Below are 21562 nucleotides of genomic sequence, written 5' to 3' on the forward strand. Positions count from 1 at the left end.
AATCTCTTCAATGTCAAGATATGCATTGGTACATTTTCATGGTATTTCTCTGTATAGATACGCCATAACATATTTAACTAGCCACCTCTATTCTTTTGGATTATCTCTAATTTTGGTCAGTGTAAGAAAATGGCAATGAACTTAACCATAAATATTTGCATGTTCATGCTATTACTCTCTTTGGAGGAATTTCTGAGTCCAGTGAAGAGCATGGCTTTCGGGACTTTGCCACATGCCACCGTTCTCTGGAAGGACTCTACCAATTTATATACTCCCATCAACAAGGAAATTACCTACCATCTCCTACCTACCCTCCAATCTTACACTCCCTCAATCTTTCCCTCACCTTTCAGCAGTTCCCTGTCATGCACAGAATAGCAACTTTGCTCTTTATCTCTCTTGAGGCTCACTCCTACTTCCCCCTCTGCCCCTGTCTCTCTATGAACCTAAGTGACCAGTTAGTATGACCTGATTTTCTCTCCAAACATTTCAAATATCCCCACTTAAATGTCTAATAGACATCATATTCAATATGTCCTAAATTGAAACCATGAAATTGAAAGCAATACCATCCTTCCAATTTCTCAGGCCAAAAATCAGAGTCATTTTTGACCTCTTTTGTTCTCCTACATGATTCCCATCAGGAAATCTCAATGGCTCTAACTTCAAAACAAAATCCGGAATCCAACCATTTCTCCACTTTCCAATGCTGATACCCTGGTCTGAACCACCATTATCTCTTACCTGGATTACAAGAACCTCCCAAATGATCTCCCTATTTTTCTTTGCTCCCTTATAGTCTATTCTCAACACAACAGCCTAAGGAATCATTTTAAAACATAGTATAGATTTTCAAGCCTTTGCTTTAAACCCCATTTCACTCAGAGTAAATCCGAGTTTCTAATGATGGTCTGTCTACAAGGCCCTATGCAATCTTGTCCCATTGCCCCTCTGAACTCATTTCACACTACCATTCCCTCTGCTGGCTTCACTCCAGCTACACTCACGCCTTAAGGTAAGTTCCTGTCTTAAGGTTTTTGCACAGACTGTTCTTTCTTCCTGGACTGAGTTTCCTGAGATATACACGCAGCTCAACTCCCTGCCCTTCTTCTTGTTTTTGCTTAAATGAATAATATCCAGACTATCTCAACTTAATAGTGTCAGGGGATCTCCTTCCCAATTCCCGTTGTTCTGTTGTTTTTATTACTTTTGGAGGATAAATCACATACTAACACACTATATGAATTACTTCCTAGATTTGCTTTTATTTTTAGAATTTAAGCTCTAGAAGAGCAGTGATCTTTATATGTTTTGTCCAATAATTTATATTTCAAGTACCCAGTAATTCTTGGCACACAGTAGGCACATATCAAATAACTGTTTAACAAATGAAAAAAGCTACCGCCAGGCAATTTCATGCCCTATAGTTTCATACTGCATATTTAAATGATTTGGAGGAGAGTCAAGAAACTACAGCAACCAGACAGAATGAAGGAGGGGGCGTGGCTTACAGCAAAGTAGATGGTCCATGTTCCATGCAAAAGGAACAGCTTCTGCTCAAATCCAGGCAATTGCTACCCTGCTGGAAAGCAGGCCCCTTACTGCCAGAAGATGAGGGAGGCCCCAACATCCATTTGTCATTAAGACGGTGGTTCAAACTTTCACATTAAATCTTTTAGTTGTAGAATTCTGGCAGTTGCCAGTTGGAAGCAACATGCAAAAAACTCTTGTTACTTAGTATCTTACCACATATCCACAGTATTTGAACTTAGCTTGCACCTCTACTTGTTCTGTAATTGCTTTCTGTGTCTATTTACTCTCCTTAATAAAATGACATAATTTTTTAAAAAAAATTTTGGATATTGATTAGATTTTTTTTTTTTTTTTGGGATGAAGTCTTACTCTGTCACCCAAACTGCAGTGCAGTGGCGCAATTTCAGCTCACTGCCTCCCAGGTTCAAGCGATTCTCCTGCCTTAGCTTCTCAAGTAGCTGGACTACAGGTGTGTGCCACCATGGCCAGCTAATTTTTATATTTTTAGCAGAAGCAAGGTTCCACTGTCTTGGCCAGGCTGGAGATTAGAATTTTTCTACCAAAATGACAGGCCAAATGGACCTCCACCATGGGCTGTGATGTCAGAAAGCTTCCACTACAGGTTAAATGGCTCTTCTCTAGTGACACCTGAACAACATCGATTCATTTTTCACATCTCAGCTTGACTCCCCAGTGAAGCCTCATCTCATGCTGACTTCCTGTTTTGTAGATTATGGTACCCTGGTCAGGCTTCAATCACATACCTCTGAGCTACATCCCTTCTACATCCCTTCTCCTGGCTCCTCGAGGGTGAGCACCCAGCTCCCTGACTCCCTGGGAACACCTAACATAAAGTGGGGGCCTAGCACCAAGGTGGCAGTAGCATTTTGTTAGATGAGTAACTGAATTTCACATAAGGAAAAAAAAAAAAAACTCAAAGAGGTAAAGTTACAGCCAATATGTGATGAAACTGATATTTAAATCCCAAGCTTTAAAATGACAATACAGTTTTTAAATAGTACAGAGATCATTCTCAGACCAGATCATGTCTAACTATGCCAAAGTGCAAACTAAAGAAGTTAATGCTTTTTTCCATAAATGACAAAATTACTAAAATATTCCATCTCCAAAAAGTAAACATTTCAGTTTTTCTAAATATTATTAAAAAGGTATACCCCAAATGTTTCCTTAAGTAGATCCTGAGCTTCAGAGTATCATGGCTAAATGCCCTATAAAAAGACAAGACTATAAAGTCACTTAATATGAATGAGAAGGGCTATAAAACAGACTTAAGTCACATATTTACAATGGTCTTAGAGGTAACAGAACATTCTAAAGTTAACCAAAAGCCAAAAAAATGCTTTCTAAAAGCCTTTAGGATAATATCAAGGCCTTTCTAAAAAAATAAGCATATTTACAACTTCTCTTTATGTTTTTAAAGATATTTAAAACTTGATTTAAAATGTTTTACAATGCCAAGAAAGTATTATTTTTTAAGAGTGAGAGCTAAAAATAAATCTAAGAGAAAAACTTTGTTTTTATGGTTACCAGATCCATAAGCAGGCCAAAACCGAAAATTCAGACAAAGGCAGATAACTGCATTTTCACAGTATTCCACAAGATGTCAGCATGTAACTGAACAACTTCAATGGTGGTGGTAGTAGGGAGGAAGTGGATTCACTTAAATAGAACAATAGAAACCCTTTCATTTCATGATCTTACGCTACAGCTTTGGTAACTAACTTCGTGAACGTATATCCATGTATATTTTATTATTGTAAACCCAGTTCTTAATATATTCCTACAGTAGTTTATACAGATATTTAGGTATTTCTTTTTTGAAACACCTTAATTTTTTTCTTTCCAATTTAGCTCTCAAAATTCTTCTGATCAAATTAAGAACCTTCAAATACTTAATAAAGTCCAGGAATAATCCTAGGCACAACACAAACATCAACCTATTTGTCTGTCTGGGTTAGTTATTTTTCCCCATTCTACAGATGAGAAAAATTTAGAAAAAAATGTCAGTGGTTCACATGAGGTTATTTACTCACTATAGATTATATATTCAGTTGGCGACTAGAGTTTCTGCAGGAGAGGTAGGGGTAGTGGTGTGTGTGTGTCTGTGTGTGTGTTTTCAGTCTTGTCTTGATATCTTCCTTTGTTCCCCATTAACAACTCACATGCTGAGTCACCAACACCTGACCAACTATCAATACTGATCATTAGCAGCAGTAGTAGGAAGACAGTTACTGATGTCTTTCACTTACAAGTAGCACCACAGCCTAATAAGTGGCAGAAAGTCATACTACGAAAACATCAAATAAAAAATTTTGGTATTAAAAAAATACTTAAAATCTGAATAAATACATATCTCCACTATTTTCTTACATCATTTGTACTCTTATCTTGCTTTTCATATTTTTCTCGGTCATAAGCCATTTTCTTCAGCAATTTCTTCATGGCTCTTTTATCCTTTTTATGATTTTCCGTGTTTTGCTTCCTCACTTGGTTTACAATAAACTTGGGAATCTACAGAGAAAAGGAATTAAGCTTAGAGAGGAAAAAGAAATGCCACCATTTTAAATTACAAAAAAAAAATTATATTTTTTAAATTTCAAAAAGAGTAAAGAGTTTCTCTTTTTGATAAGACTGCCATTTTACATGCACTATTCATTAAATCTGTGAAAAGAAAATGCTTCATATTATTCACTTACCAGGTGTACAGGGCATCCACGTGGTGTAATTTACCACCCACTGTGGCAGGTTCCAAAAGAGGCTTTGTGAAGTTCAAGGACATAGTGGCCATCTTCCATGCCACACTGGAGACCCCCTGAGGTGACGAGCAGTAGAAGCCACCTCCATAGGTCTTTCCTTTTGCAGCCTCCTACCTACAGCCCTGCTAGCTAACCTCAAGTCCCCTTCTAATAACCAGCTAGCCGCTGCTGTCATGAGAGAAAGAACTCCCCCAAGAAACATGAGCTGATAGGTAGCTAGCAAAAATCCAGGACAAATTGATCCTAAGAAATCACATTAGCAAAAACAAAATATTTTAAGGTATCAAAATGTAACCATGAAATAATGTTGACATTTCAAACATTGAGACTTAATAAATGGACATTAATTTTTTATTTAAAAAAAACATTCGAAATCATCTACATCAGTTGTCTTTTTATGGATTATAAAAATAAAGACTTCGGGATCTAAATATCATCACTCTGTCTTTTTAGCGAATTAATGTTTGGAGTTCCTCAAATAAGAGATTGAAATATTCAATACTATAATTTTGCTTGGAATCCCTTTAGGTCATTTTTTCCTAAATGCTTATAAGATGCCTCCTGAAAAATTATAAATTTCATTGGAAAATGAGCACCTAATCAACGAAGCCTCTCATCCACTACCATCCTCTGATAAGCTGTCAAAACAAGCTCCAAATAAGTGTAAAACAGAGAAAACCATTTTTAAAGATGTTCTCAGTAATAAGGATACAAAATGCATGCATCCCTTTCAATAAAGGGTCTATGAAAAAGAACTGAATAATCTGAAACCAAGATAGCATGGGCTTTTAAAAATACAGCAGGCCTAAACACTGAGAAATGGGAAAATAGGCAGAAGTAAATAAAAAGTACTTCTTACAAGGCATGTTTTGACATAATTTTAAGACAGAAATTCACAGGGCCCTCCTTACCTATATGAATAAAATGTCTTTAATATTTTCTGCACTCACAAATTTTAAATGTAAATTAATAAAGCTAATAACAAACATGCAATTTGTTTTTTAAACTACTAAGACCAAAGCATATGATATATACTTACTGTCCACAGAAGTTTTTGGTACTTAATCAATAAGTGCATGGTATTTGCTGTCCCAGCTGCCATTACAAATTCTCGCTGTTCACTGGACTTCAATCCCAATGCATGACACATAAAGAGATTTGGGGCCATGACCATTGCTACATTCATGACTGTCATTTTATTTTTTTCTTTATTATCTATTACTCTTTGGAGAAATTCAAGAAGGGCCTGAAACAGAAACGACTCTTTGAGATTTGTATCACATATGAAGATAAAAGATTAAAGCACTGTAGCATATGCAATTTTTATTTCATTAAAAAAACAAGCTGTGTATAAGCATAGTCAACTAATCACATCCAACAGGCCCTGTTACCAAAGCTTCTCCACTTGGTTGATGCTCCCTGAGATAGAAATTTGCTTCTACTAAGGACCATGGCGCTGGGGAATGAAGCAGAGATGGCACACAGCTGAACTAGGGAGCAGAGAGGGGAGTGGGGAAGTGTCAGACCTCTGGCCTATGGGAGTCATGGAGAGCTGAAAAGTAATGTAAAACATCATACAAACATTTGCTTATTTCAGGAAATGCTGCACTTTGCTACGTAGAGATCTTTAAAAATTCCCTCAAAAAGGGTCATTCAACTTCAGTTTCATTTCTTTAAGGCAGTCAGTATCTGGCTGACGTGGAACTTATAAAGAATGAGCCAGGCACTGGGCATGATGGTGCATACCTGTAGTCCCAGGCACTGGGCATGGTGGTGCATACCTGTAGGCCCAGATCGGTGGGAGGATCATCTGAGCTTAGGAGTCTCAGTCCAGCCTAGGCAAGAGAGAGAAACCCTCTCTCAGAAAAAGAAAAGAGAAGAGAAGAGAAAAACAGAAAAGAGAGAAGAGAGAAAAAAGAAAAGAGAGAAGAAAAGAGAAAAGAAAAGAGAGGTGAGGGAATATTGTGATACAGAAAGCGGGGAAATGAGGAAAGACCAAAGAGAATCTTTCTTTTTTTTGAGACCAGGTCTCTCTCTGTTGCCCAGGCTGGTGTGCAGTGAGAGATCATAGCTCACTTCAGCCTCAAACTCCTGGGCTCAAGTGATCCTCCTGCCTCAGTCTCCAGAGTAGCTGGGACCACAGGTGCATGCCACCACGCCTGGCTAATTTTTTTGATTTTTCATAGAGGCAAATTCTTGCAATGTTGCCCAGGCTGGTCTTGAACTCGAGTTCAAGAAACACTTCCACCTCATCTTTCCAAAGTGCTAGGATTACACAGGCGTAAGCCACCATACCCAGCTGAGAATTTTTTAAAAAATGAATGAAAAGGAACTTTTCATCAGAACAGGTTAGGTTATGCTCAGCTTGATGCCACATACATCCACCCCTATTGCAGACACTCATTGTCCTCTGAAACTACCTTTTCCCAAAGGCAAAGGCAGCTGAGGTCACTCTAACAGGACTTAAGGCTTCAGATTTTTCTTTTGCCTTCTTCTTTTGTTCTAGAACAACAGTAACTATAACTGCACAGGTATTCAATGTTCTCTGTGAATGAGGCAGTTTATGAAGCACGATAGAGATTACTTAATCCTAACTTGGAGACATGCTCTAATTACCTCCATTTTACAGATCAGAAAACAATGTTTGGAGAATGTAAGTAACTTCCTGGTGGTCATACAGCTAACAAATCCTGAGAAAGAATTTCATTACAGGTCTATCTGGCTTTTGTTTCTAAATTTTTAACTATTAAAAGAATCATTTTTTCATAGGTAGCCTAAAATCCCTACCCTAAAAAGGCCAAATATACTATACTAAAATGGAAAAAGGAAAAAAAGTATCTATCTTCCAAAGAATTTCAGGAAAAAAAAAAATTCCTGTAAGTGCTAACAGGTTGCTTTTGAATCAAGTGTAACTGCTATATAGACCTTGAAAATTTGAAACAAATTAAGGACAGAGCTTTAATATATAACAATGAGATTTATGTATCTAATTTCTAGTACAGTGCTGAGGAAGTTAAATTGTAATCCAAGCATAAAGTTATATAAAACAACATGTGCTCAAATGAGGACAAAAGATTAATTGAAGTTTGGAAAAAATATTTAATTTTGTTCCACAGAGACCAGAGTAACTGTTCAGGGACCAGTGTATCTCTTTCTTTATGAGCATAAATTACAGAGATTAGGTAATAAACCGTTTTAATTGCAGTGTGCATATGTAATAACGTTACTCAAAATATTACTATCAGAATACTATAGAATGAGAGAGCTGACATAAAATTAACGAGATGCTAGCCCAGCCCTTTGCTGAAGGAATTGCAGAATTTTCTATCTGAACCTTAAGAATTTCATATATAATATATATATAATTTCAATAGTTTTGGGGATATAGGTGGTTTTTGCTTACATGGATAAGTTCTTTTGTGGTGATTTCTAAGATTTTGGTGTGCCTGTCACCTGAGCAGTGTATAAGCTACCCAATATGCAGTCTTTTATCTCTCACCCTTCTCCTACGCTTCCGCCGAATTCCCAAAGTCCAGTGTATCATTCTTATGCCTTTGCATCCTCATAACTTAGCTCCTACTTCTAAGTGAGAACATGCAATATTTGGTTTCTCATTCCTGGTTTACTTCACTTAGAATAATGGCTTCCGGTTCCATCCAAGTTGTTGCAAAGGCCATTATTTCATTCTGTCTTATGGCTGAGTAGTATTACATGGTGTGTGTGTGTGTGTGTGTATGTGTGTGTGTGTCTGTGTGTATCTATCACATTTTCTTTATACACTCATGAGAACTTCTCCTGTTTCAAAAAGTATTGACTTTATCATCGGCCTGGTGGTATCAATCTATCACTGGGTTCACTCTCTGAAAAGCCAGGTTTGAGTCCCAGCACATTTACTTATTAGCTGGGTATGATGTTAAATCCTTATATACCTCTGCTCTTTAAAGTTTTGATTTGTAAAATGGGAATACTTATCTCTCAGCCTGGAAGGATTGAGACAATGTATATAATGAGCTTCTTAAAACTACAAAAAAGATAAATGTCAAGAATTATATTAACATGGATCCCCTCCTGCTATCTTAAAATCAGTCTTCACTATTGTTCCAAGTCAAAGGTAGGTGTGATCATTGGTCCTAATGCACCATAATTCAAAGTAAAAAATAACTGTAGTTAAGCAGCTTGCCCAAACACACCTGTCACTTTACTACCACGCCAAGATGTGGTATTTAACATGGTGCCTCCTAACCCTTAGACTTGCTGTAGCAATATTCCAAACAATCATGCACATGATTCTGTCCTTCAAATGACAACTGAAGGCGTGTTGCTAGCACTGGGTAAGTCAGGGAATTTTGCATTAGACTTCCTGAAATTATATTGCATTGGAGTTTCCCTTCCCTTTTACAGAACTAAATTTATGGCTTATTCTTTGCACATATGGCATTCTTGTTAAAATGTTCTATTATTAAAGTTCTAGTTTGAAACCTTCAGCAGAGCTGGCTAATTAAGTCACTAAAGCTTAAGTAAACATGTAAAATTACTTGTTTGCATCTTCCAGTTTTTTACCAAAAATAGTACTCCCCCCCCCTTAATTATAAAATTATGTTTCCAATAGCCTCATACACAAAATGTAAGAACTATCCTATAATTTTAAAAATATTTTTTAACAGAATTTTTAAAAGAATATGCCTGGGACTTTGAGGGCAAAGTCCAAAGAAGACTTCCAGATCAGCCACACCCAAAGCAGCCATATTGAATTGAGTGCTTCCTCCCACAACTACTTGAACTCATTTGAATGTAGGGGTATCTTAAGTAAATCATAAGTTTTCCAGTACCCACCGCACACTGGGCATTGATAGGGCGGTCAATGAGTAAGAAAAAGATGTTCCTCCCTATTTCTGAGTAGTTGAAGCCCTGTGTCGGGAGCACTGCTGACAAGCAGAGGACATGTTGGATCATTAGCCCCACTTTGTCCTGGGCCATATTTCCCTGTCTCAGCCACAATCTACACACACTTACATAGTAGCCCTGGGCACACACTCTTCGAATATAACCCTTTCTGAGTTGACCTCTGTCTCAAAAGCAAATTGAAATAAAACCTAATGCTGTCTTCTGGGTTATTCACCCGACAACCAGCGAAGCAAAAGGCTTTTTTTCTGACTTAGGAAAGGGAATAACCCTTTGGAAGTTCTCCTGTAGCGGACGTAGTGTTTTACCTCCAGTAATCCCCATAAGCTGCTTCATCAAGAAAAGTTGAGTATTAATATTCATTCCATGGGCATTAAAGAACTATCACTCATGCAATTACAATTCGAAGAGTTTTAATGAATTATGGGAAAAAAATTCCAAGATATACCAACTAGTAAATTTGTTTTCTTAACTTGAAAGCTCTTGTCATGAGATTTCATCTTAAATAGAAAAAAATGAGGAGGGTAAAGAAGCCCTCTACCCACATAAAAAATATTTTTAAGGCAAGGGCAAAACTTAAGATAATACTTTTACTAAGTTAATTTTTTTCCCTTTTTCTAAGAGTTTATAATTAAACCTTTTACAACTACTCTATAAACTCTGCTGTTAAGGAAAATAAATCAGTGTGGCAAAATCCCTGATTATAAGAGCTTCTGAAAACACTTAAAATAGATGATATTAAGTTATATAAACATTAGAGCAAATCACTTCAAAATGCTGACATAAATCAGAAACTCCGGATAAACCCCTAGAGAAATAACTAGAATTTGTTTGAGTTGGTCTATCTTTTGGCTAACAAATGTATCAAATCACCATTATGACTTACTTCAAAATCTACCATTTCAAACTACAAACTGTCATATCTTTAGGTAGTAGTGGGTTATATTTGATAAGACTTAGGATTTTTGTTTTAAACATTTATATTTTACCTTACTGCTACCTGCTTATTAAATATAATTTCATAAATGCAAAAAATAAATAAGAAGGAGAAAAAAAACTAAAAACCACCCACGCTTCCATTAACCAATGAACTTCAATCATCTGGTTTGGAAGAAATGTTATAGTGAATATTTAAAAAAAAAACAAAAACTTAATAATATCAGTAACATAACAACCTCATAAAGAGTTAAAGACTTTTACCCTCTGTCCTCAAAAGTGGCTTTTTCTTTATAGACTTTTATGACCATGTCCAAGATACACATCTTATTGTTTTGCCACAAATAATGAAAAATTAGTGTGTTTAGTTCTAAGGCATATTTAATGTAAATTAACCAAACTGACCTTCAGTGTGTCCCTGTTTGTATCAGGTAGGAGGATGACAAGAAGGTTCAAAGCCTGTAGTTGCTGCTTCTTGGTTGGAAGATCTGCAGACAAATTAAATAAATCTGAACTCTTTTCTTTAGTGAACATTTTCCTTTACTTTCTTTTTTCACTTTTTAAGAAAAAAGTTATTTGGCATAAACATGACTGTAAAATGTAAGACACAACGACTGAGCAGCAAGCCTTGTTGAGAGTGTGTTTGTGGGAGATCAGCAGAAGCAGCTGCTGTTAGGAGCTTCCTCTCTCTCAGAATGCTCACTTCCAACTGTGATCATATGACGCGCGGCCTTATGTTTGCAGACACACAACAGTGCTTTGGAAATAATTTTAACTTCTGCGTGATAATTATTCCCCAATGAAGACATAGAGGATTGGACCTTCCATGATACAGTATCAGGGTGCGTCTGTAACAGTGGTTTGTTTCTTTTAATGGTGAGTGAACAAATGCATGGTAAGAGTCCATTAATTCCAACAGGAATATGTAAAATGGAGCCTGGAACATAATAGGTGCTTATAAATGCCTGTGGAATAAATTAGAAAACCAAGCAGCAACTCAACAGTCTAAGAGGTGCATTATTATCATTGATGCTATCATTTGCAGCAGCCGTTACCCCATTTAAGTAATACTCATGGATATTTAGAATCATTCCAGCATTTCTTTTTCAGCAATAAATTTGGTCCTTTAATCCACATCCAGGAAATGTATGCAACGTAGCACAATTTAAACATTAAAAAGTATTTCCAACAGAAGGTGATTTATTCTGTTTAAAGAAGAAACATGTGAAGAAAAAATACTTTAAACAGAAGAGATTTCAGTTCCATCTCTCCTAGAAATTCTGAAGAAATGTCATGATACAAGATGACTCATGAAACCATCTCAATATTGTATATGTTAAGAATAGCCTGGCAGAGTTCTGGTTGAAACTGTAGCTCACCGCAATTTTTTTTTTTTGTTTTTGTTTTTTTTTTTTTTTTTTGAGTCAGATTCTCACTCTGTCTCCCAGGCTGGAGTACAGTGGTGCGATTTCAGCTCACTGCAACCTCCACCTCGCAGGTTCAAGCAATTCTCTGCCTCAGCCTCCCGGATAGCAGGGATCACAGGTGTGCACCACTACGCCTGGCTAATTTTTGTATTTTTAGTAGAAACGGGATTTCACCATGTTGACCAGGTTGGTCTCAAACTCTTGACCTCAAGTGATCTGCCCGCCTCAGCCTCCCAAAGTGCTGGGAGTTCACCATAATGATTAATAGTGCCACTCTTTCATTAGTATAAGTGTCCCTGTTTAAAAGATAGAGTTACTTAAAGGCAGTGATGGTATTTTTACTTTTCTTCATGGCCTCTAGGTGTAAAGTGGATAATTAGGCCACTAGATAAACCTTATAAGATCTGGGTTCACTGGAAAAAGAATCGAGAACTATTAGCGACACTAATGTGTAGCTTGCCCAAGACGACAAAATGGCAGTACATAAGAAGCAGCTTGTGACCTTCCACCAATGAGGCAGCAAAATGCTTTGCTCCACGTTTCTGCACGACAACCTCAGAATTTAATTTTTCAAGAAGTGCTCACAGACCTTACCACTTCTCCTTGTGCTTTTATGATAACTGTTCATCCACAGCTTCTCCAGTAAGTGTTGCTTTTTAACACTTGGCAAGAAAATTGTATCAGAGATCTTATGTGACTCATTCTATTATAAGAGAAACGTGAAGTGTCCAGGTTTTAACACTGAAATATATTGTATTGCTTAAATGTCATGCAATTAATCTGTACCCAAAGAGAACATTCTGTTATCTGTTTACTCAGAAATGCATATTTATAAGAAAAACGGAAAACAATGCATGGCAGCTGAGCACCCACTGACATCAGTTGAGTCAATATGTCCACCCAAATACGTCTGGTTGCGTTCTTTGTGATGCCAAATGTCATTAAAACAATTAACATAGATGGCACCAGCAGAAGGACTGCTTCAAAGAGGGATAGCACTTACTCTGGACAGCCTGAAAGGCTTTGAGATACTCCACACTGAGCAGTGGCTGGGGCAACTCCCGAATGAAGAGCTTCAGCAGGCTGGCGGCATCATGCTGTTTGACACTTTCCCAATTAAAAGTCCCTTCATAAAACTTTGCTTCTAGTTCTTGGCAAAGATTCTGATAGGCACAGGAAAAAAAAAAAAAAAAAGCAGCAGCTATAAGTGCATTTTTTTTCTTGCTGAGAGTATGATACATTTTCACTTTCAAGAGATTCTGCTCTTTAGACAAGACAAATCAGACTACCAAAAGTCAATATTTCTTTTACTCAGAAAAAAAACTACTCCTCTCATCTAATCCGAATGTACTTTACCAACAAAAAACTGTACCTAAGGCCAAAAAAAACATTTTAAAATTTATACTTTTTCCTGGACACTCCACAAACTGTAAGTAATAAAGTTTTAATTAAGAGATTGGTTAAAATAATTGTTCCATTTGGGGGCTTCATCTACATATTATAAATCTTCATTAAATTAAGAAAAAAATCATTAAAAAAGAAGTATATGTTTTAAATTTAGAATTATATTACATAAAAAAATACATAATCAATCTCTGGGCCTAAAACAGAAGGCTACCTCTGATTAGTCACCTATGGGAAGTGGAAAACCCAATTTTACAGTAAACGAGGCAAGAAAATACATCAATATACCTGTCTTTAATGCACAGCCATCCTGCTGCCAGCTGCGGAAAACAGTCTGAGTCCATGCAGAATTAGAAATATCTAGTTCACTTACCTCAGAACTCTACAAAATTTGTCAGGCAAATTATTACTAGTAAATCAATTGAGTTTTGTAATTACTATTTTTTGTATACTTCTTTACTATACATAAATCCTATCATGTTAAAAACCATCACAAGTTTCTGTCACTTTCCTCTATTACATGAAACCATTCTCCCAAAGTATGTTCTTTGTTTTCTTGTAAGGCAAATTACCACATTTTCTCTTCCTAACACAACAACCATTCTCTACCCCCAATTATTTTTGTAACTGATGAAATAGGTGAAGGGGAGTGGGCAAAGACAGAAAAAGAAATAGGGAGGAGGGAAGAGGGAGGGAGAAAAGGAGGAAGAAGAAAAAAAAGAGGAGGGAGGAAAAGATAGAAAAAGGGAGTGGGAGATAGGGAGGGAAGGAAGAGGAGAGAGAGGGGGCATGGAGGAAAAGAATGAGGGAGGAAAAGAATGAGGGGGGAAAGAAGGAGGGGGGAAAGAATGAGGGAGGAAAGGACAACAGAGGAAGATCCAGAGAAGAGAGGCAGAAAGAATGCAGGGAGAGGGAGAGAGAATAGTACAGAGAAATTTGGTGGGGCCAGGGGGAAAAGAGACAACCAAAATTTTTGCATATTATCTTTTAAATTATTTATAATGGACCAGCTGCTGCATAATTTGGCATATGACAACAGGCTGGGTTGAAGAGTTGAGCCAGCTGAATCCACTTAATTGGCCTTCTTAGAAATTACACTTAGTTAAACTTGTCCTTCTGCCAGCCTTCTCGCTGCAAAGTAAAATCTGCATTATATTCACTATTCTGTACTAAAGTAAATGTATTTTTGCCTCCTGTGAGCTGGCCACTGCAGTCTGCTAGTGAGGGCCCGAGTGCTTTGAACGGTGAATTGAGGACTATCTTGCCAATATGGGTAATATGAAGTTGTGTTTGTTACCTGTTTCTGAGGAATTATATCTTTGTTAGTGAATGTACTTAAAAGAACTTGTCTCAGAATCACACAATGTCCATGACTGACTAGTGGCAACCGTGCCGTAGGTGTTACATGAAGTAAGACAATGACAAGCTATGAAACTTACAAACAGCACAGTTTCAGGGACCTCTAAGTACCAGACACCAAACCCAGGGGACACAAGTGGAAAATTATGATCAGAATATATCAGGCTACTCGAATCCTATTAAAATGAGATCACTATATAGTAAGAGCCAAGGAGGCCGAAACTGGTGTCCTAAATGAAGGCAACTTATCAAAATAAGCAGGCGATGCAAACTGTGAAATGTATAAAGAGTAATTCCAATCCTGGCAACACCACAGCCCATTAGAAGCAGGCCAGGACAGTGTGCACTCCCCAAGAAACCCTTAGCCCTGATCCAGCTCTAAAGATTTCATAAAGAATGGGGTTATGAAAATGAAGAGAGATTATCTCTCTTCTCTCCTATTTTCTCTTGGATTTTCAAATTCAGGAAGACAATGTATTGGATGTGGGCAGTGGTTACTTGTGCTATCTCAGTGCAGAGCTAAAGGTGAATTTGGAAGATAGGGTAAAAGTTAATAGTTAATGGCTGCTTCCAGATACAGCTACAATTCCAAGTATGAGTCCCCTTTACATTTAAATCCCCTGAGGGGATATGTAGTATGCATCCCCTGTAGGGTAATTCCATCTTTATCATGCATTCATTGGAAGCTTTATCCCCCAGAGCAAAAAGTGAGGCACAAAGATGACAGCAGGAGGACACGTGGTACCCTGGAACAGTGGGAAGGAAATGTCATCCAGAGAGAAGAAAAGGCAAGGGAGAAGGGAGGGCTCAAATTGGGAAGTCTAGGAATTATTATTTCACCAGCGAGACTCAGGCTACCCTGGATACAGCAAGACAGGGAACTGTGTGAATCAGGAAGGTGGTTGAGAGTGTCTTGTCTGGCCGGCTCACTAAGACTAATTATGCATAGGATGTCAAGGCCCCCCATCTGCTGGAGTCTATGATCCTGGCCTTTTTTTTTTTTTTCTTTTGAGATGAAGTCTCGCGCTGTTGCCCGGGCTGGAGTGCAATGGTGCGATCTTGGCTCACTGCAACCTCTGCCTCCCAGGTTCAAGCGATTCTCCTGCCTCAGCCTCCTGAGTAGCTGGCATTACAGGTGCCCAACACCATGCCCGGCTAATTTTTTGTATTTTTAGTAGAGACGGTGTTTCACTATTTTGGCCAGGCTGGTCTCTAACTCCTGACCTTGTGATCCGCCCACCTTGGCCTCCCAAAGTGTTTTTTATTTTTAAGAAACTGGGTCTTATTGCTCTGTCACCCAGGCTGGAGTGCAGGGGGACGATGACAGCTCACTGCCACATGGGACTCCTGGGTTCAGGCAATCCTCTCTACTCAGCTTCCTGAGTAGCTGGAACTCCAGGTGAGCACCACGATGCCTGGCTAATTTTTTAAATTATTTTTTGTAGAGACAGGGTCTCACTTTGTTGCCCAGGGTGGTCTTGAATTCCTAATCTCAAGCAATCCTCCCGCCTTGGCCTCCCAAAGTGCTAGGATTACAGGTGTGAACCACCACACCCAGCCCTGACTTTGGTAAACTCAATTGCTACTACTCATCCTGGCTAAATCTATCACAACTATCCCCAGGCCATTAATATTTTAACTCATCACATACTTTTGTCATAGTATTATTATGGGTAATATGGTGATTTTGAAAAAAAAAAAAACTTAGCAAAAACCAGAAGGGACTGTAGAAAAACTAAACTGAATGCTAAAAGGTTTTATTGTTTTATTTTATCTACTTTACTAACAATGGAAAAACGGGGTAGAGAGGACAAGTTAGCTTTTAAAATGCATAAGTGTAAATAAACAATAAAATGTTTACATTACTAAAACCCAGAGATTACCTTGATTCTAATAGCAGCTCCAGGGATTCGTAAGAGACCTTCAGTTTCCAAACCTCCCTCTTCAATTCGAGAAATCAGCTGTGCATAAACAGAGAAACATTCTAATTTCGATATTTGTAACAGGTACAATTCCAAATTTAACATCTGTTTCACATATAAATAAAACTGATTACAATGACATGTAAACTGGATTTTATGAGGTTTTGAATGCTATTTCACTACCACTGTCCTTCAAAACAGTAAGTCCAGAAACTTTTGTTATAATTTAGAAAAAGTTGGGCCTTATGCTACTTTATAACAGAAGTGTGTAATTTCACACAACAGCTGTGGTACTCCAAACAAACAGAATAAAGATGTTCATTGTTTAAAAGCAACTAAGAACATCTATTTATTCTGCTTTTCCAGAAACCTACATTCTGCAATCAAATAAATCTTATGAAAATCTAGCATTTGCATATTTACATCTCATTCTTAGCTTGTTCCAAGAAAGAATTATTTATGACATGCAGAAAAAAAACTGTTTGCAAATATTCATTTTTAAGCCTTTGGCGTTAAACAAAGAAAAATGTCCTTTTATATGGCCTCTAAGTCATACCTGATACCCAATGAATACACTGATCTAACTCCAGATTCCCACAAAAAGCATTTTTTTTGTTTTTGTTTTTTAAAAAGGCAGAAACCCGCAAAAAAAAGGCAAATGGAGAAATTACAATAACTATTGGAGGCTAAGAAGAAGATAAGAGTGGTCAGATTCTTAAGTGATCTTCTTGGAATAGGCATTCCCTGAGCAGTACACAAAGGCTTTATAGAATATATTCTGCTATTTTAAGAAAATCAGTTTTCATGTCCTCAGTTTAAATATAAGGCATTTCCTGGCATCATATAGGTTTTCCTCCCTGGCACCCACTCTCATTTCACAATTGCCTTCTCTACTTTATAAAAGACAGACCTATTCTTCACTCATCCACAATCTTACTATAATATTCTCTGCATGCCCTAAGGCATAAAATCTAGAGTATCAAAAGAATGTAAAAAAAAAAAATTTTCAGGGAAGCCTCCTTTAATGATTAAACAAGGCTCTATAAACTACCTAGAACTTACTGTTTTTCCCTTGCACAGAAAAGTGTCTGTTAGGAGCAAAGCATCATAAATGAGGTCTTTTGACCTTTGTCTCGATATTCTGAAGTTAGATATATTGTAGTATGTGGACACTGGAAGAGATGTCAACTTTTCTTTAAAGACTTCACCTCTTCTCTTCCTGGGTTATATTATGGCCAAAGATGCACTGATATTGAGGAAATCAGATAAGAACTAAGCACAGTAGTCTCAAAATTCTCCTAAGGATTTATTATTAGGAAAAGAGAAGTATCTTTGATCAGTCAAAGCAGTACAGGATTTTTAAAAATTCTTCTGGAATATTTTCCAAGACCACGTTTTTCAAGTAACACTGGATAAAATCTCACAGCAAAAATTTTAGGCGAATTATTTTAGATCAGATAGGCGTTATTCAAAATAAAGTATTTAAAACCAAATTTAACCAATATTCAATGTATAGCCAATTTTCATTTTATTTGATCTTATAAAATGTTTAAAATGTTTCTAGTCCTATTAACAAAGAGTACAATTGTATGCTAGCTGCTGGAGCAAATTAGTTTTCAGCAATATATGCCTTTCACTTTCATTAAGTACACAGGAAAAAGTGATTGTGACTTCTGAATAACTGAATGAGCGTAATTTCTGCATTTTAATATTTGAGTTCTCCTTTTCATTATTCTCTAAGGCTAAAAACCAGCACCCAATAGAGTTATACACATATATCGTCAGAAGGAATGCCATGTGTTTTCTCATATATCTCACTCTGAAAATAACATTTTTGGCTAGCACATTATATTGCATTATTAAAATATAAATAATACTTTATAGCATTCCTTTTATTATCAGAATTAAAATAAAGATGAAAAATAACTATATTGACCCATACATTTTAATGATGCTGTTTTTACTAATTTATCTATGTTCTGTAATTTATCAGTAATTTTCATAACATTTCTCAAAATACATATTACATACTTATATGAATTGAAAAATGAAAACACAGACTCTTTGACACAAAGTATGGCTGAGTTGGCTGATTCATTTGACAGTGAAAACACTAGATTTGATAATTAAGTTATAAGGGGGGCCGGGCGCGGTGGCTCACGCCTGTAATCCCAGCACTATGGGAGACTGAGGCAGGTGGATCACAAGGTCAGGAGATCGAGACCATCCTGGCTAACACAGTGAAACCCCGTCTCTACTAAAAATACAAAAAATTAGCCGGGCGAGGTGGCGGGCGCCTGTATTCCCAGCTACTCAGGAGGCTGAGGCAGGAGAATGGCCTGAACCCCAGGGGGCAGAGCCTGCAGTGAGCCGAAATCGCGCCACTGCAGTCCAGCCTGGGCGACAGCGAGACTCCTTCTCAAAAAAAAAAAAAAAAAAAAAAGTTATAAGGCAGACTTTTTTCATAGATTAAAATTAACAATATTTTTATTTCCCTCACCCTTCTGAGAATACAAGGTTTAAACAATGTACTTCTGAGTAAAATAATAATATAACAGGTACAGGTTCATAGATATTAGATAAGCTTTTTTAGTGTCCTTTTTGAGTATATAAGCTCAAAAATTAAATTATAGTCCTCTAAAGACTGGTAATGAATCTTCCTGCAAATCAGTCGTTTCTAACTTTTTCCATTTTACAAAATAGAGATATGACCTAATTTGAGTTGTCAGCTGATAAATCAAAACTTTGTGATAGATCACTGTGATTTTTTGGTTATAATTCACAGGGGATGCAAACAGATGAATGTTATCTACAAGTAAACTTTTTATATGCTCCTTTATTTTTTATAGAGACAAAAATACTTTAGGGCCATTCTCCAATCCTTCAAACAGATAGACAGCCAGAATCTGCAGAATGTTAAGGGACCAAAAATGTAAAATAACCAACTAAATAAATTAAAAAAAAAAAAAAAACTTCAAGAGAAAATGACAAAGGGAGATTTTTCTTAATAGACTGGATGCAATCCTCAGCCGGATCACATGGCATCATTGAACCTCCACAGAAACTGAAGCTCACTGTATTTCTGTGGTGTGATGGTGAATTTTTTGTGCTAATTTGGCTAGGCTATAGCGCCCAGGTGTTCAGTCAAACACAGCAGTCTACATGTTGCAGTGACAGATTTTTTGTTTTTTTGGTTATAACAGTAGACTTTGAGTAATGAAAATTATTTAATACTCTCTATAATGTAGTGGGCCTCATCCAAACAGTTGAAGGCCTAAAAGATCGTGGTTTCCCAAAGAAGCAGCAATTTCGCTTCAAGACTGCAACAAAGAAATACTGCCTAAGTTTCAGCCTGCAGAGTTTGGACTCAAGATGGTAGCATCAACTCTTGCCTGAGCTTCCAGTCTGCTAGCCTGCTCTACATATTTCAGACTTGTGAGCCCCACAATTGTGTGAGCCAATTAAAAAATAAATCTCTTCATCTCACTCTAAATATATCCTATTGCTTCTGTTTCTCTGGAGAACTTTGACTAATACCCGAGGAAAGGATGCTGCTGAGATCCCTGCTTTGTATAGGCTTTGGTGTATAGTAAATTGCAACTGCTACTGACAGAAGAATTTGAATATGTCACCTGTATTTGTCAGCCTCCTCCTGTTAATCACAGGTACTGCTGACAGCTCTCCATAGATACATGTTCTGCATGCAGTGGCTAAAAGAGGCTGATGGGTGGGATAAACTGTATAGAACAAAGTTTGTCAGGAGAAATAATGAGATGCAGGTTTGAATGTAGTGGTAGATATGAGGGGAAAAAAGCACCAAAGTTTAGTAGGTAAGACAGGGAATTAATTGACTGGTTTGGAAGAGGGGAAGAATAAGTGCCAAGTAGATTGAGCCTTAGTACTGGATGAGTTTGCTGAGCCAATTAACTGCAAATCAATTTCTACTGTCCCAAGAAATTTCAGAAACGGTGATAAGCCTGGGCTGCTGCAAAGAATCTACAGCTTGGGTAGTTCACAACTGAGCTGACCTGTCTTCCTCACTGTGCATTCCTTAGCTTTTCTCAAATGTAATCTGTGTTTCTGAACAATGATGGCTCAGAGGTTGGATGGAAATTTTTATATTGCCACAGATAATCCCCTTATGAATAATTGAGTGTTGACTACACAGTGACTTAATAGTTTAGCAATCATTTTCTAATTCTACTTTATGGTTTCTTTGCCTACTTTGGAAATAGGCACTGGTAAATTAAATTGGACATCCTCACTGTAAATAGAAAAGCTGAGGAAATACACACCGGCATGAAATATTCATGAGGATGCAATTCCCTAGAAATTTATAAGCAGTTCCCACTCCTATGTATTATAGAATTGAAATCTCAATTATACAAAGCCAGCTAATATAAGACAGGAAAATGATGCCAGGTAATCACAGTTACAGTAATAACACAGAAAGCATCACCATGAATATAAAACTTATGAGCCCTTGAAACAAATTTGCTTCCTGAATAGAAAATCAAAGTACAAAACATGACAGTATATCAATTGGAAAACTGTATTATAATAATATGAATACAAAAACCACTATTAGCTTAAGTATGTTCTCTCTATGCTGACCAATCCAAGCCTACTTACTTTTTGAAAGATCAAGGGTATTCGCGTTCCTGGTACTTTCCTCTGATCTTGTTCTAATAGCACTGTCAATGGAACGCAAAAAAGACCAGAATCTGCAAGAAAAAAAAATGAAATTTCCTCACTTTTGTCAGCCTATAAAATATTAATATAAAAATGTTAAAGCATAAGATTTCTGATACTGTCAATCGGACAACTATTTATTTAGCAACTACTAAGTGAATGACAGCTTCTTAACATTATATATATGGTGGCCAATAGCAAAATCCCAGCCCTGCCTTATAGAGGAATGTAGCAGGGAAAGACAACTAAACAAATGATTGCAAATAATTACCAACATAATTAGAAAAGTGCAAACTGCTGCATAAGAGAAATAAAGGGCTGTGAGAGCATGCAAAATATCCAAATAATTTACTAAATGTAATCAAATTAAAAATTCTTACTTAAAAGCAAATATTGGCCAGGTGCAGTGGCTTATGTCTGTAACTCCAGCACTTTGGGAAGCCAAGGTGGGAGGATTGCTTGAGCCCAAGAGTTCAAGACCAGCCTAAGCCTGGGCAACATAGTGAGATTCTATCTTTATGAAAAATAAAAAAAAAAAATTAGGCAGGTATGATGGCAGGCTCCTATAGTCCCAGCTACTGGGGGTGTTGAGGTTGGAGGATAGCTTGAG

General features: G+C 37.1%; 1 protein-coding gene across 1 annotated transcript in view; it reads right to left on the reverse strand.

The window, feature by feature from the left end:
- The window catches only part of ARHGAP18 (Rho GTPase activating protein 18), a 133979-nt gene that overhangs the window by 18539 nt on the left and 93878 nt on the right, over nucleotides 1–21562 (reverse strand). Inside the window, exons 7-12 of the mRNA XM_003255694.4 lie at nucleotides 20893–20984; nucleotides 16222–16299; nucleotides 12579–12738; nucleotides 10554–10636; nucleotides 5350–5556; nucleotides 3925–4065 (exon numbers count right to left, since the gene is read on the reverse strand). Of these exons, the coding sequence (XP_003255742.1) occupies nucleotides 3925–4065; nucleotides 5350–5556; nucleotides 10554–10636; nucleotides 12579–12738; nucleotides 16222–16299; nucleotides 20893–20984 (761 nt within the window). The remainder of the gene's footprint in view (nucleotides 1–3924; nucleotides 4066–5349; nucleotides 5557–10553; nucleotides 10637–12578; nucleotides 12739–16221; nucleotides 16300–20892; nucleotides 20985–21562) is intronic.

This window comes from Nomascus leucogenys, chromosome 3, assembly GCF_006542625.1.
Source record: "Nomascus leucogenys isolate Asia chromosome 3, Asia_NLE_v1, whole genome shotgun sequence".
Classification (NCBI taxonomy): Eukaryota; Metazoa; Chordata; class Mammalia; order Primates; family Hylobatidae; genus Nomascus; species Nomascus leucogenys.